This window comes from Mizuhopecten yessoensis, unplaced genomic scaffold (assembly GCF_002113885.1).
Source record: "Mizuhopecten yessoensis strain PY_sf001 unplaced genomic scaffold, ASM211388v2 scaffold10423, whole genome shotgun sequence".
In the NCBI taxonomy this organism is placed as follows: Eukaryota; Metazoa; Mollusca; class Bivalvia; order Pectinida; family Pectinidae; genus Mizuhopecten; species Mizuhopecten yessoensis.
In genome coordinates this window covers 207789-219359 of record NW_018408539.1, presented here as the reverse complement: position 1 = coordinate 219359, position 11571 = coordinate 207789, and the positions used below count along the sequence as shown (strand labels likewise).

Sequence of the window (11571 nt, the reverse complement as noted above, 5' to 3'; positions counted from 1 at the left end):
TTATGTGATAAAAAGGATCGTACACTCGTTTTCAGTTCATATCAAATTTATGAAACTCGTCACGAATTTTTCATTTTAGCTCACCAGTTGCTCGTAAATTTGAATTTGTTTAGACTCGTTTCATAAATCTCATATGAAAAGGTTACTCGTGTAAGATCCTATAAATATATATATCCACTAAGAACCATTACTTTAATGCGTCAACATCCGTCTCCACTGTTCCTGTGTGTGCCATATGTTGACGATGTGGTACATTATTATCTATGTAAGTCTTGCATGTATCCCTTAAGGAAAAGATAAAGAGATATGCATTGTCCCTCTTTGCCAATGGTTATTTGCTTCCTGGTATATATGATCATCCACTTTTTGCTTTTTGCAACATTAAGATACCACGGGTCAACATTTCAAGAATTTTGAACATTTCAATATGTTTTGAAAAATAACATAAGTCGAGTTATTGCGATATTTGACTCTAAGTATGACTTGAACACAGACAAACGTCATCTTAACCTGAAAAAAACCCTTGAAATTAATCTGAATTCGACCTGAGAAAAATACCACGAAAGTAATACACATAGTTTAAACTGTAAGTTTACACTGTAAAGAGAGACAGCGCCATCATTGGCATAAATTTGACTAAAAAACTGACATGAAGAATTTTTCAGGTCTATTTCAGGGAAATTTTAATAGAAATTTACTTTTTTATCTTTCAGGTTTAGTTGTCTAACAACATGAATTTGACATAATTGTACATGAAGATATTTCGCCAGTATTGAATACAGAGTAAAGTAAGACATTTAAACCAAACAGCTTCCTTTATTCAAATCTAACACCAATGTTAACAGTAATTACATCGCAAGTAAACGTGTCTATGCATACTCTCTAAAAACATCTTCATGAACTAGGAATCCCCGTTAACTAGCTAACGAGCGTCCTTTCTAAGTACATCTGAATGTACCACGGTGACCAAATCCCCATGTCGTAGGTCCAGAACACTTCATCCTCGATAAAGAGCCGCTCCTCGGTGGCAGTCTGTATCAGTAGTCCGTTTGGATTACTCTGGCCACACTTCGTGCCTGCGGTGAACCAGAAACCACAGTTCCGTTCAACACCACAATGAAGAGCCATCCCGTCTAGATCCCGATCCAAGGTCGTGAAGTTTGATCCGTTTACATATATCAGAGAGTCTCCAGCATCAGGATAAATGTAGGTACTTGATGACTGAAATGTCATGATAAAATAGTTTACTTCATCCTCCACTCTAAAACCGTAGTACGCCCTCTGTTTGATGGTACTCCACTGAGGTCCCGCCAGTTCTACAATGAGGTTGTAGTCGGTATGTGATCTGGTGATGTAGCTTTGGTAAATATTACCAAGCCACATATTAGTGTCATTGAAAGTAAATCCTTCTGCATATTCCGCCCAGGTCTTGTCGAAGACGGTCTGTTTTGAGAAATGTCTCTGTAAGTACAGACGTGGCATTGGGTAAGAACTCGATAGACTACAGAACACGGTGATCGGTGACGGAGATAAAGAAGGCTGTATCTGGAAATATCCTTCTTGATCAACATAATAAGGGTATTGGCCCATTTCCGCACAATCTGTGGGATATAAAAACATATTTTTTATTTGTTGTATTTTCTATTGAGCATTTGTAATTTCGATTTTTTAATTGGAAAGATGTTGTCTCTATATAATGAGTATGTGCAATCTATATTTCATATGAAACATGCGAAACACAATTAAAAGTTTGCGAGCTTGAATGCATGCATAAACTTATTATATCATTAGCGATTATACATGATTTACATATCCCTTTACATACTTTACCTGTAGCAAGACGTGCACACGTCAGTCTAACACCCCTTATGCATACTTTACCTGTAGTCAGACATTCACACGTCAGTCTGACATACCCCCATACAGACTTTACCTGTAGCCAGACGTTCACACGTTAGTCCAACATACCCCCATACAGACTTTACCTGTAGTCAGACGTTCACAGGTCAGTCTGACAAACCTCCATACAGACTTTACCTGTAGCCAGACGTTCACACGTTAGTCCAACATACCCCCATACAGACTTTACCTGTATCAAGACGTGCACACGTCAGTCTAACACCCCTATGCATACTTTACCTGTAGTCAGACGATCACACGTCATTCTGACATACCCCAAAGTATACTTTACCTGTAGTCAGACGTTCACACGACAGTCTGACGTACCCCCATACAGACTTTACATGTAGCAAGACGTTCACGCGTCAGTCCAGCATACCCCCATACATACTTTACCTGTAGCCAGACGTTCACACGTCAGTCTGACATACCCCCATACAGACTTTACATGTAGCAAGACGTCCACACATCAGTCTGACATACCCCTATACAGACTTTACATGTAGTCAGATGTTACCACATCAGTCTGACATAACCCTATACGGACTTTACTTGTAGTCAGATGTTAACACGTCAGTCTGACATACCCCCATACAGACTTTACATGTAGCAAGACGTCCACACATCAGTCTGACATACCCCTATACAGACTTTACATGTAGTCAGATGTAACCACATCAGTCTGACATAACCCTATACGGACTTTACTTGTAGTCAGTGTTAACACGTCAGTCTGACATACCCCCATACAAACTTTACCTGTTATCAGACGTTCACACGTCAGTCTGACATACCCCCATACAGACTTTACCTGTAGCCAGATGTCACACCGCAGTCTGACATACCCCCATACAAACTTTACCTGTTATCAGACGTTCACACATGAGTCTGACATACCCCCATACAGATTTTACCTGTAGCCAGACATTCACACATCATTCTGACATACCCCCATACAGACTTTACCTGTAGCAAGACGTTCACACATCAGTCTGACATACCCCCATACAGACTTTACCTGTAGTCAGACGTTCACACGTCAGTCTGACATACCCCCATACAGTCTTTACCTGTAGTCAGACGTTCACACATCAGTCTGACATACCCCCATACATACTTTACCTGTAGCCAGACGTTCACAACTCAGTCTGACATACCCCCATACATAGTTTATATGTTATCAGACGTTCACACGTCAGTCTCACATACCCCAATACAGACTTTACCTGTTATCAGACGTTCACACGTCAGTCTGACATCCCCCCATACAGACTTTACCTGTAGCAAGACGTTCACACGTCAGTCTGACATACCCCCATACTTACTTTACCTGTAGTCAGACGTTCACACGTCAGTCTGGCACCCCTATACAGACTTTACCTGTTGTCAGACGTTCACACTTCAGTCTGACACCCTTATACAGACTTTACCTGTTACCAGACGTTCACACGTCTGTCCAGCATACCCTCGTTCACACGTCTGCTTGACATACCCCTATACAGTTTCTACCTGTTATCAGACGTTCACACATCTGCCTGACATACCCCCATATAGATTGTACCTGTAACCAGGCGTTCACACATCAGTCTAACATACCCCCATACAGACTTTACCTGTAGACAGACGTTCACACGTCAGTCTGACATACCCCATACAGATTTACCTGTAACCAGACGTTCACACGTCAGTCTGACATACCCGCTAACATACTTTACCTGTAGCCAGACGTTCACATGTCTGTCCGACGTAACCTCCTAGACACAGACACGTGCCGTTGTCTAACGTCCCGCTGTTCATACAAGTCAGTGTGTTTGTCATCTGGAATTATGGAAATGACATTGCACAAGTATTATGAATCATCGAAAATAATCTCTCATAAAATAAAAAAAAACCTTTATTTTTTGGGGGAAGGGACTTGTAAAGCGAAAATGATGATGTCCCCTCGATTTCCGATGATTCTGTTTTTTTACTTTTAGTTCTTGTATAGATCATTGTTATTGATGCTTTTAAAAGTGCTGGTGTTTTCATGGTTTATTTTTCAAAACAAATTGCATTAAATTGTCATATCTTTGAAATACTAAATCATCACTGGACAAAACAACAAGTAAAAACCGAGTTGTTAACAACACCGTAATTTGAACTCGAAATCGATAAAATTAGAGCAACATATGTACAAAAGAATGATAAAGGAGAAAAAGACCTGGTGTACCGGAAGGGTGAGCGTCATCTTCTTTATCGTCCACACCCATCATGTACATTAATTTAGATAAAATCTAACTAATTACTCTTCGACAAAGTAGAAAACTGAGAACAATTACAACGAAAAAGCATTGCACACTAATGAGCATAACGAAAATGTTCCATAAACCTCAACAAAAAGTACCGCATATCCAACACACTGATTAATTACAAAACTGAAGACTACGTGAAGAAGATAGAGCAATGCCAACGTACCACATCATTAACACAAAAGTACAAGTACATGTGTGATAACTAGAAATACGAAGAGAAAACGATATAAAGTTTTAACTCAAAATCATCACAAAAGAAATAAATAATCTGCAACGCACAAAGTAATGACAATAAGTATACGTACGAAGAAAGACGATAAAAACACAAACAGCAATACAGAAACTCGTCAACACACAAAGAAATCACTTCAAATACGAAGTCAAGAAAAATCCGAACTCAAAAGCTTTGCGCGAAGTACCACATTGTCTGCCTGATTATTGAGTAAAATATTGATAAAACTTACGCATGTATGGTCACAAGAGTTTAAATATTTGATGTGGACAAGCGATAATAAAATAAGTTAGACTAAAAGAACGTTTTATAACATTTTTCTTCCATGACAAAATGATATTTTATATACACTAATAGCCAATGTCAATGTTTTTACAAAACCAAAATAATTTTCAAGAAAAAAGTTTGTTATACCGACATTAGATAAGTTTGAATTTATTTGCAGTTAAGTAGGGCTAGATATGTAACAAGGTCTTATAATGATAGCGCGACTTACTTTTCTGTTTGTCCACAACAACCCTATCTTTTATATATATCGACATCGGGACAACAGACTATTAAAACCATTTGAAAGAATACAATGTAAAGCAGACCTTTAAGATCAGTATTACATTGTGTACGTACCTTCACGTATGTATGCACATTGTACTAGAACTGGTCTCGTTAGTTTGGCTTGATCGAAAGTTCATGTTTTTTGTTGTTGCCAAAACATTTTCACGAAATTTAAGCCAATACAAATCAAAAGTTCTGTTAAAGTCTATGCCAGATTTTGGTTCATTGGTTCATTGCAGGTGACACCGTTGTAAGCGTCAATTCGCTTCTTGAGGTGCCTCTTTATATTATCCACTTCACTTCCGGTTGCATTTGGAGGCATTTGAAGAGGACTTTATTTCTCAAAAATTAGTGAAAATTATGTACATGTGCAGTGGATGGTAACAAACAACGAATTCTCAGAGTTTATATATCGCGTATTTTATAAATTTGTAGACAAAACGAAAATGTAACATCTGCAATAACTAGTATTTGTTGTCTTATAATAAGTATAATAAAAAGTGGAAAAGAAATAAACCGCATAAACGCAAAAAACGGTACCTTTTCTAGAATCTCTGATCCATACAAGGATTGACTTGGTTCGCAGGCAGACGAGAGAGTGATGTTACTGTGACTACACGTTTGATCCGATTCTATTTCAGCCACACTGAGACAGTTGGGATCATCCATACAAGCTAATAAGCACTCATGAAGATCGTGGTCAGGTAGAAACGCAGTGACATCACTGGAGTCGAAACCGGTATGTAAACAGTCTTTCCTAACTATAAACGTTGCCTGTCGAAATTCCGCTCCAATTACCGGTAAAACGAACAGCTTCAGAAACCAAAAGAAATGTATATCCTTCATAGCGAGAGGTTATCTGTGTATCCGGCCCTGTTATTAAATACTGATAATTTAGACATGCAGCCCCTTGTCATATATTGCTTTCTTATCATCGATCGGTTCTATACATGTTTAAAGTAAGTATTATGATATTAAACAAATCGATTGGCTGTTATTTGCTTTTCGCATTGGCTGCCTTAGAAGAATCAATTTCGAGATGAACGTCCGGCTATGTCAATACCTAACTCATCGAACGAATTCAGCGTTAATAGACTGGTCCAATTTAGCATTCATTCCACATGCGTGATTTGTACGAACATCATAGTAAAATGAAAATTCCACTTGATATTCTTTAACTATGTACAATATGACCTGACTATTTGCACCCCGTATTGTTCAGCTGGTTTTCTATTTTTTATGATTACCTTACTGTATTACACTGGAACTCCTGTTTACTCATTAACCAGACTTGATAGATTCCTGTAGACTTTGTTTAAATAAATATCCATCTAAATGTTAATTAGTTAGAAAAGCTGTTAGCAAAGAATATATAGAGATTATATATTTTTCATAATTGAAGTTAAATGTACTAGAAATATGTGCTGTATTAGGAAAATAGGTTAGATGGAAAACAAATAAATGCTAGCAAAGAACACATACTGGGTACTTGTATTTGGTAATTGTAATAGTTATCAAGATGTCACAGCAGTAGACACACCCAAAACTGGAGATAGACATAACAGGTTTTTTTTTTTCATTTAACATCCTCCAAAGATAACAGAGATTTGGTGCAAACATTGTTATAGAAACATCAACCGAAGGACTGCTGGACAAGTTCTGCCATTGTACAATGTAAAAGAAAGCATAAATATGCAGGAACTAAATCGGAATATAAAGTATAGATTAAAAGATAAAATAACTTAAGACTTTCCAAAATGTGTGTTTTCGATGAATCTATAAGATCAGGTATAGGAAAAGAACACATTTCTCTGAAATAAATATGCTGAAGTTAGAATAAAGTAACTTAGCTTGACAGAGATGTACATTGTGTACCACGTCTTGTCCGTCTTAACTGTAGTTAAGGGGTTGTCAACAATCCTAGCCCTAACCCATGACAGTGAACGAAATGGAATTGGTCGTCACGTGCGCAGTGGATAGCGCACTCGCCTTGGACGATCGGTGTCCTTTTCCATGATCGGACGTGACAAGGTACTTGGTAACCTGCCCGACCACGTGGGTTTTATCTGGACATACATTTAGACCTCCCGTGTTTTAACATTCCGGGCAAGCAAGAGTGATTAAGAAACGTTGTTGTAAAATAAAGGATTTTTATATATTTAAATTGATTAGTGGGAGCCTTATAAATTAAGACACTCTTTGTGATTTCTCAGATCAAATGTAATCAAATAAGGCACAACGAATAGCTCTTTGATAATGGTAGACACTAATAATAGAGAATTAATAATACTTTCATATGCAGGGACACATGGAAATTTGTGTTTATTGGCCAGCGGATTTTAAAGCGTTTAGCCCTTTCACTGTACTTTTTTTTTTATTTCTGCATATTTCAGAAATTCTAAACATGGATGTTCATACTCTTTACCTTTAGTACCCCTCTTGAGTCCAAAACAATCGAAGTAGCCATAAGGTGTAATATAATGTTTAGTTCGCATGAATTTCTAAATCCACACACTGACTATTTACAATATTTGTTTCCTCACTTCGTATTCTTAGTGATTATTATATTCATCTTTGTATGTTTTCTTTTATGCCAAACAATCGGTATTATTCCTACTGCTTATTAACAATGAAAAGGTACTGCGACGTTACTAAGGTCAAACCGATAGGTCACGGCACGTCATCGTGTTTACCTTCAAGTCGACAAAACATTTACTTTCAGAAACGGGCACCTGCTGTAATTCCCACCGTGTTAGCAAAGAAATAGATATTGCCAATTCCTCAATACTCATTGTAAAACACCCGACGCCAATGGTCAATAATAATATCGATTAGATGTTGGTGGTTTGATAGTTTTGATATTGAAAATTAAATAGTTTTATTAACATCGGCATAAGTTAATAGACGTTAAATGCCGAGAAAGTCAATATTCTGGCGCCCTTACTAAATAATGTTCACCTACATGAACGCTTTCAAAACATTTCTAATAAATAGAAGTTTTGATATTGAAAATTAAATAGTTTTATTAACATCGGCATAAATTAATAGACGTTAAATGCCGAGAAAGGCAATATTCTGGCGCCCTTACTAAATAATGTTCACCTACATGAACGCTTTCAAAACATTTCTAATAAATAGAACACATTGTTTACATTTGAACTATGTTATGTCTAACGTCCAAACCTAAATGTACGGTTCAATAATTATCAGAACTAAACGAAACCGAGAGTTCTCTGGTAATAAAAATAATAACTGTGGAGGCATTTCTTGGCTTAAAGACTCTCCGAACATCTGCATTAAACCTGTAACCAAGTGTTAGAAACTGCTTTTTCCGGCATGACTAGAGCTTTGATGAATTATTTCCGAAAAGAAAACCATCTCTTGCGGGACTTTTATGAGAAATAAAAGATATAAAATAAACCAAATACAATCAACAGCAGTGTTTTGAGAGTAAACAAGAGTCTCAGAGGGCCTGTATCGCCTGGATATTTAAGCAGTCATAGCAAAAATCATGTTGGGCCTAATATACATGTATATCAAATTAGATTAAGATAAAGCTTGAGGTAATTTTCAATAGCAAACTTTTTCGGGCTCCATCTGTGACAGTTCGCAAATATTATCGGGTTCAATCCCAAAAAGCAACCAGCCAAATAATAGGATTATATGCATTTACATTATACAGAAGAAGACATTTGATAAGTTCGACCTATTTGACCCATGTGACCTTGAAAGTGGATCAAGGTAATTTTCATTTGCAAGCTCAAACCTATGATGGCATATTTCTGCCATCCACTTGCGACTTACGAGTTACGTATGTCGACATAATTATTGAAAGATGTCGAGATAATTTTGCCGAGATAATTATCTCGTAAGTGGGTAACTCGGCTTTTTATCGTGTTAATGCTCGGGTGTGACATTGACTTACGACTTGCCATTTACGACTTATTTATGTAAAATCCCTCTTTGATTGATAAACTCTGTACATCATAGTAACCTACTGTAATATCCATATCTTTGATTTCCCATATTTACATTGATTTTACCAAGTTACTCACCAGTATAGTCACCACTGTTCAGTCACCATCAGCCCACCTTCGCGGTCCTCGTGCACAAGCCTCGTTTTGGTAAGTCGGCAATAATCTACTAGGATGTCGACATAAATAAGTCGTAAGTGGCAAGTCGTAAGTGGCAAGTCGATGTCACACCCGAGCATTAACACGATAAAAAGCCGAGTTACCCACTTACGAGATAATTATCTCGGCAAAATTATCTCGGCAAATGTGATAATATGTCGACATAATTTAACAGTTATGTCGACATCTTCTCAGATTATGTCGACATATTCTCAGATTATGTCGACATCTTTCAATAATTATGTCGACATACGTAACTCGTAAGTCGCAAGTGGATGGCAGAAATATGCCACCATACAAACCCTAGACGCTACCTGAAAAATATTAAGATTCTTCAGAAAAGTCGTTTTAAGTATGACATATTTCACCTCTGTGACCTTGACAGAATGCCAAGGTCATTTCATTTTCAAACTTTGTCAGGCTCTATCCCAAGAAACCACAAACCAAATATGAAGAGTATGTACCTTTCAGTTCTTCTTCAGAAGTCTTTGTCATATTTGACGCCTGTGACATGGAAAGTATGTCAAGGTCATTCATAAACTTTGTTTGGCTCTATCCAAAAAAGCTTCCAGCCAAATACTAAGATTCTTTACGTTTCAGTTCTTCAGAAGTAGTTTTAAGTATTTGACATATTTGACCCCTGTGACCTTGATAGAACGTCAAGGTTATTTTTATTCTCAAACTTTGTCGGGCTCTATCCAAAAACAAGAGGCCCATGGGCCTTAACGGTCACCTGAGTCTACAGNTTCCCCATACTAGGATTATGAACCTATAGGTTCTTCAGAAGAAGTAGTTTTAAGTATATGACACTTTTGACCCCTGTGACCTTGAAAGAAGGCCAAGATCATTTTCGTTCACAAACATATTTGGGCTCTTACCAGCAATGCTACCAGCCACATATTAAGATTCTATACCTTTCAGTTCTTCAGTAGAAGTCGTTTTAAGTATCTGACACTTTTGACCCCCGTGACCTTGATAGTAGGTCAATGTCATTTTCGTTCTCAAACTTTGTTGGGCTTTTAACAACGAAGCTATCGCTAAAATATCATGACTCTAGGCCTGTCCATTCTTCAGGAGAAGTCGTTTAAAGGAAAATTGACGGAAGACGCCGGACAGACGCCGATGGACGGGCAGAGGACGCCGCACCATAGCATAAGCTCACTAGCCCTTCGGGCAGGTGAGCTAAAAATAAGTGGTGCTATCAAATAGCTGAATCCTGGACTTCAGATTCTTATAATTATTAATATTGCTCTAACCATTTGAGCTACATGTATCTGGCCAAACGAGTCTATTTTACGTACTTGCCTAAAAGTTGTCTACCAATACTATCTTTCAACATCAGGAATTCCCCCCCAAAAAAATACAATCTGTAAATTTGTCGTATAACAAATTTGATCTAAAAAAAGAAAGAAAAAAAACCTTTCTTTTAATTGTGTTTCATCAGAACAAAAAAATCCTTGGGTATTGATATTTGGCAAGTAGGTTGTTCATGTGAATGGATATAATTTTGGTAATCATTGGGTGACCATGACCTTTGTTCAAGGTCACAAGAATAAAATGTGCTAAAATATCATTATTGTATTGGGAGTCATACAAGGATATCTTTCCTTGCTTTACTTGTTTAGAGTTAAAGATATAAAAGAATGTAATATCGGCAAAAGACCAAATGAAATAAATAATCAAGTGTATATAAGCTTTATTATTAAAATTATTTTATTGTTTTTTTTATGTATCTGCATATCTTTGTCAGTTGCTATTGTGACTTTACTAACATAATCTTTTTGACAAATTTTGTTACTGAATCATACTTTAATCCATGTTTGAGGTGTCAATAATACTATAGATATCATTCATTATGACGGACATCTTTACACTGTAGCAAAAATGTCAAAGAGTAGCATAGAGGTTCATAATATGTTCATCCTTTTTTTGTGTGAAAAAACCAACACATTTTGAATGGTACATGTTTTAAGACAGACGCTTCAGGTGGAGAGCAAACGTTTCCTTACATGGACATGATTCCATACAAATGATAATCTAATCACAAGTAATGTGTCTGATTCACATGCACAACTATGTATAATGATAGTTAACCCTACCACATTACAAACAAAATGTGTTGAAACTAAAAGGACATGTCGATGCCGACCAAACTTTATAATGCTGCCATTCTATTGATGAACACTTTGACTGATGATGAGATGAGTAAGTCTCCTACAATGTACTGCAAACCATTTATAATGTGGAAAACTGTGGCGAGTTCCAAGGAAGTAAAATACTAAGTGAGGGCAATTACACTGTTATACACTGCTGAGCATGTTTCTTGTACTTTGATAATAATCAAGCTTTCAGTCGGGTACTCCATGACCAGGAATTTTTGTCACCTTGGTTCACTGATATATAAACTTAACTATTGTTACAGTCAAACAGAAAATAATGAATAAAATGCACAGCAAAGACTTGA

At 37.0% G+C, this 11571-nt stretch overlaps 1 protein-coding gene across 1 annotated transcript; it reads right to left on the bottom strand.

Moving 5' to 3' along the window:
• Positions 1-719: 719 nt before the first annotated feature.
• LOC110460536 (angiopoietin-related protein 1-like) lies at positions 720-6072 on the bottom strand. Its single transcript, XM_021513499.1, has 3 exons — positions 5515-6072; positions 3615-3717; positions 720-1601 (listed from the first exon to the last, which is right to left on the bottom strand). Exons 1-3 carry the CDS (start codon positions 5818-5820, stop codon positions 919-921), a joined length of 1092 nt encoding a protein of 363 aa, XP_021369174.1. The 5' UTR covers positions 5821-6072; the 3' UTR covers positions 720-918.
• Positions 6073-11571: the final 5499 nt, after the last annotated feature.

What these genes read in the sequence shown, in the direction of transcription:
- LOC110460536 (XM_021513499.1), bottom strand. Translation starts at nt 5,820, where the DNA reads ATGAAGGATATACATTTCTTTTGGTTTCTGAAGCTGTTCGTTTTACCG. An exon ending in GATCAGAGATTCTAGAAAAG is followed by an intron (nt 3,718 to 5,514) that starts GTACCGTTTTTT and finishes CCATAATTCCAG; the next exon opens with ATGACAAACACACTGACTTG. An exon ending in ATGTGAACGTCTGGCTACAG is followed by an intron (nt 1,602 to 3,614) that starts GTAAAGTATGTT and finishes TATATCCCACAG; the next exon opens with ATTGTGCGGAAATGGGCCAA.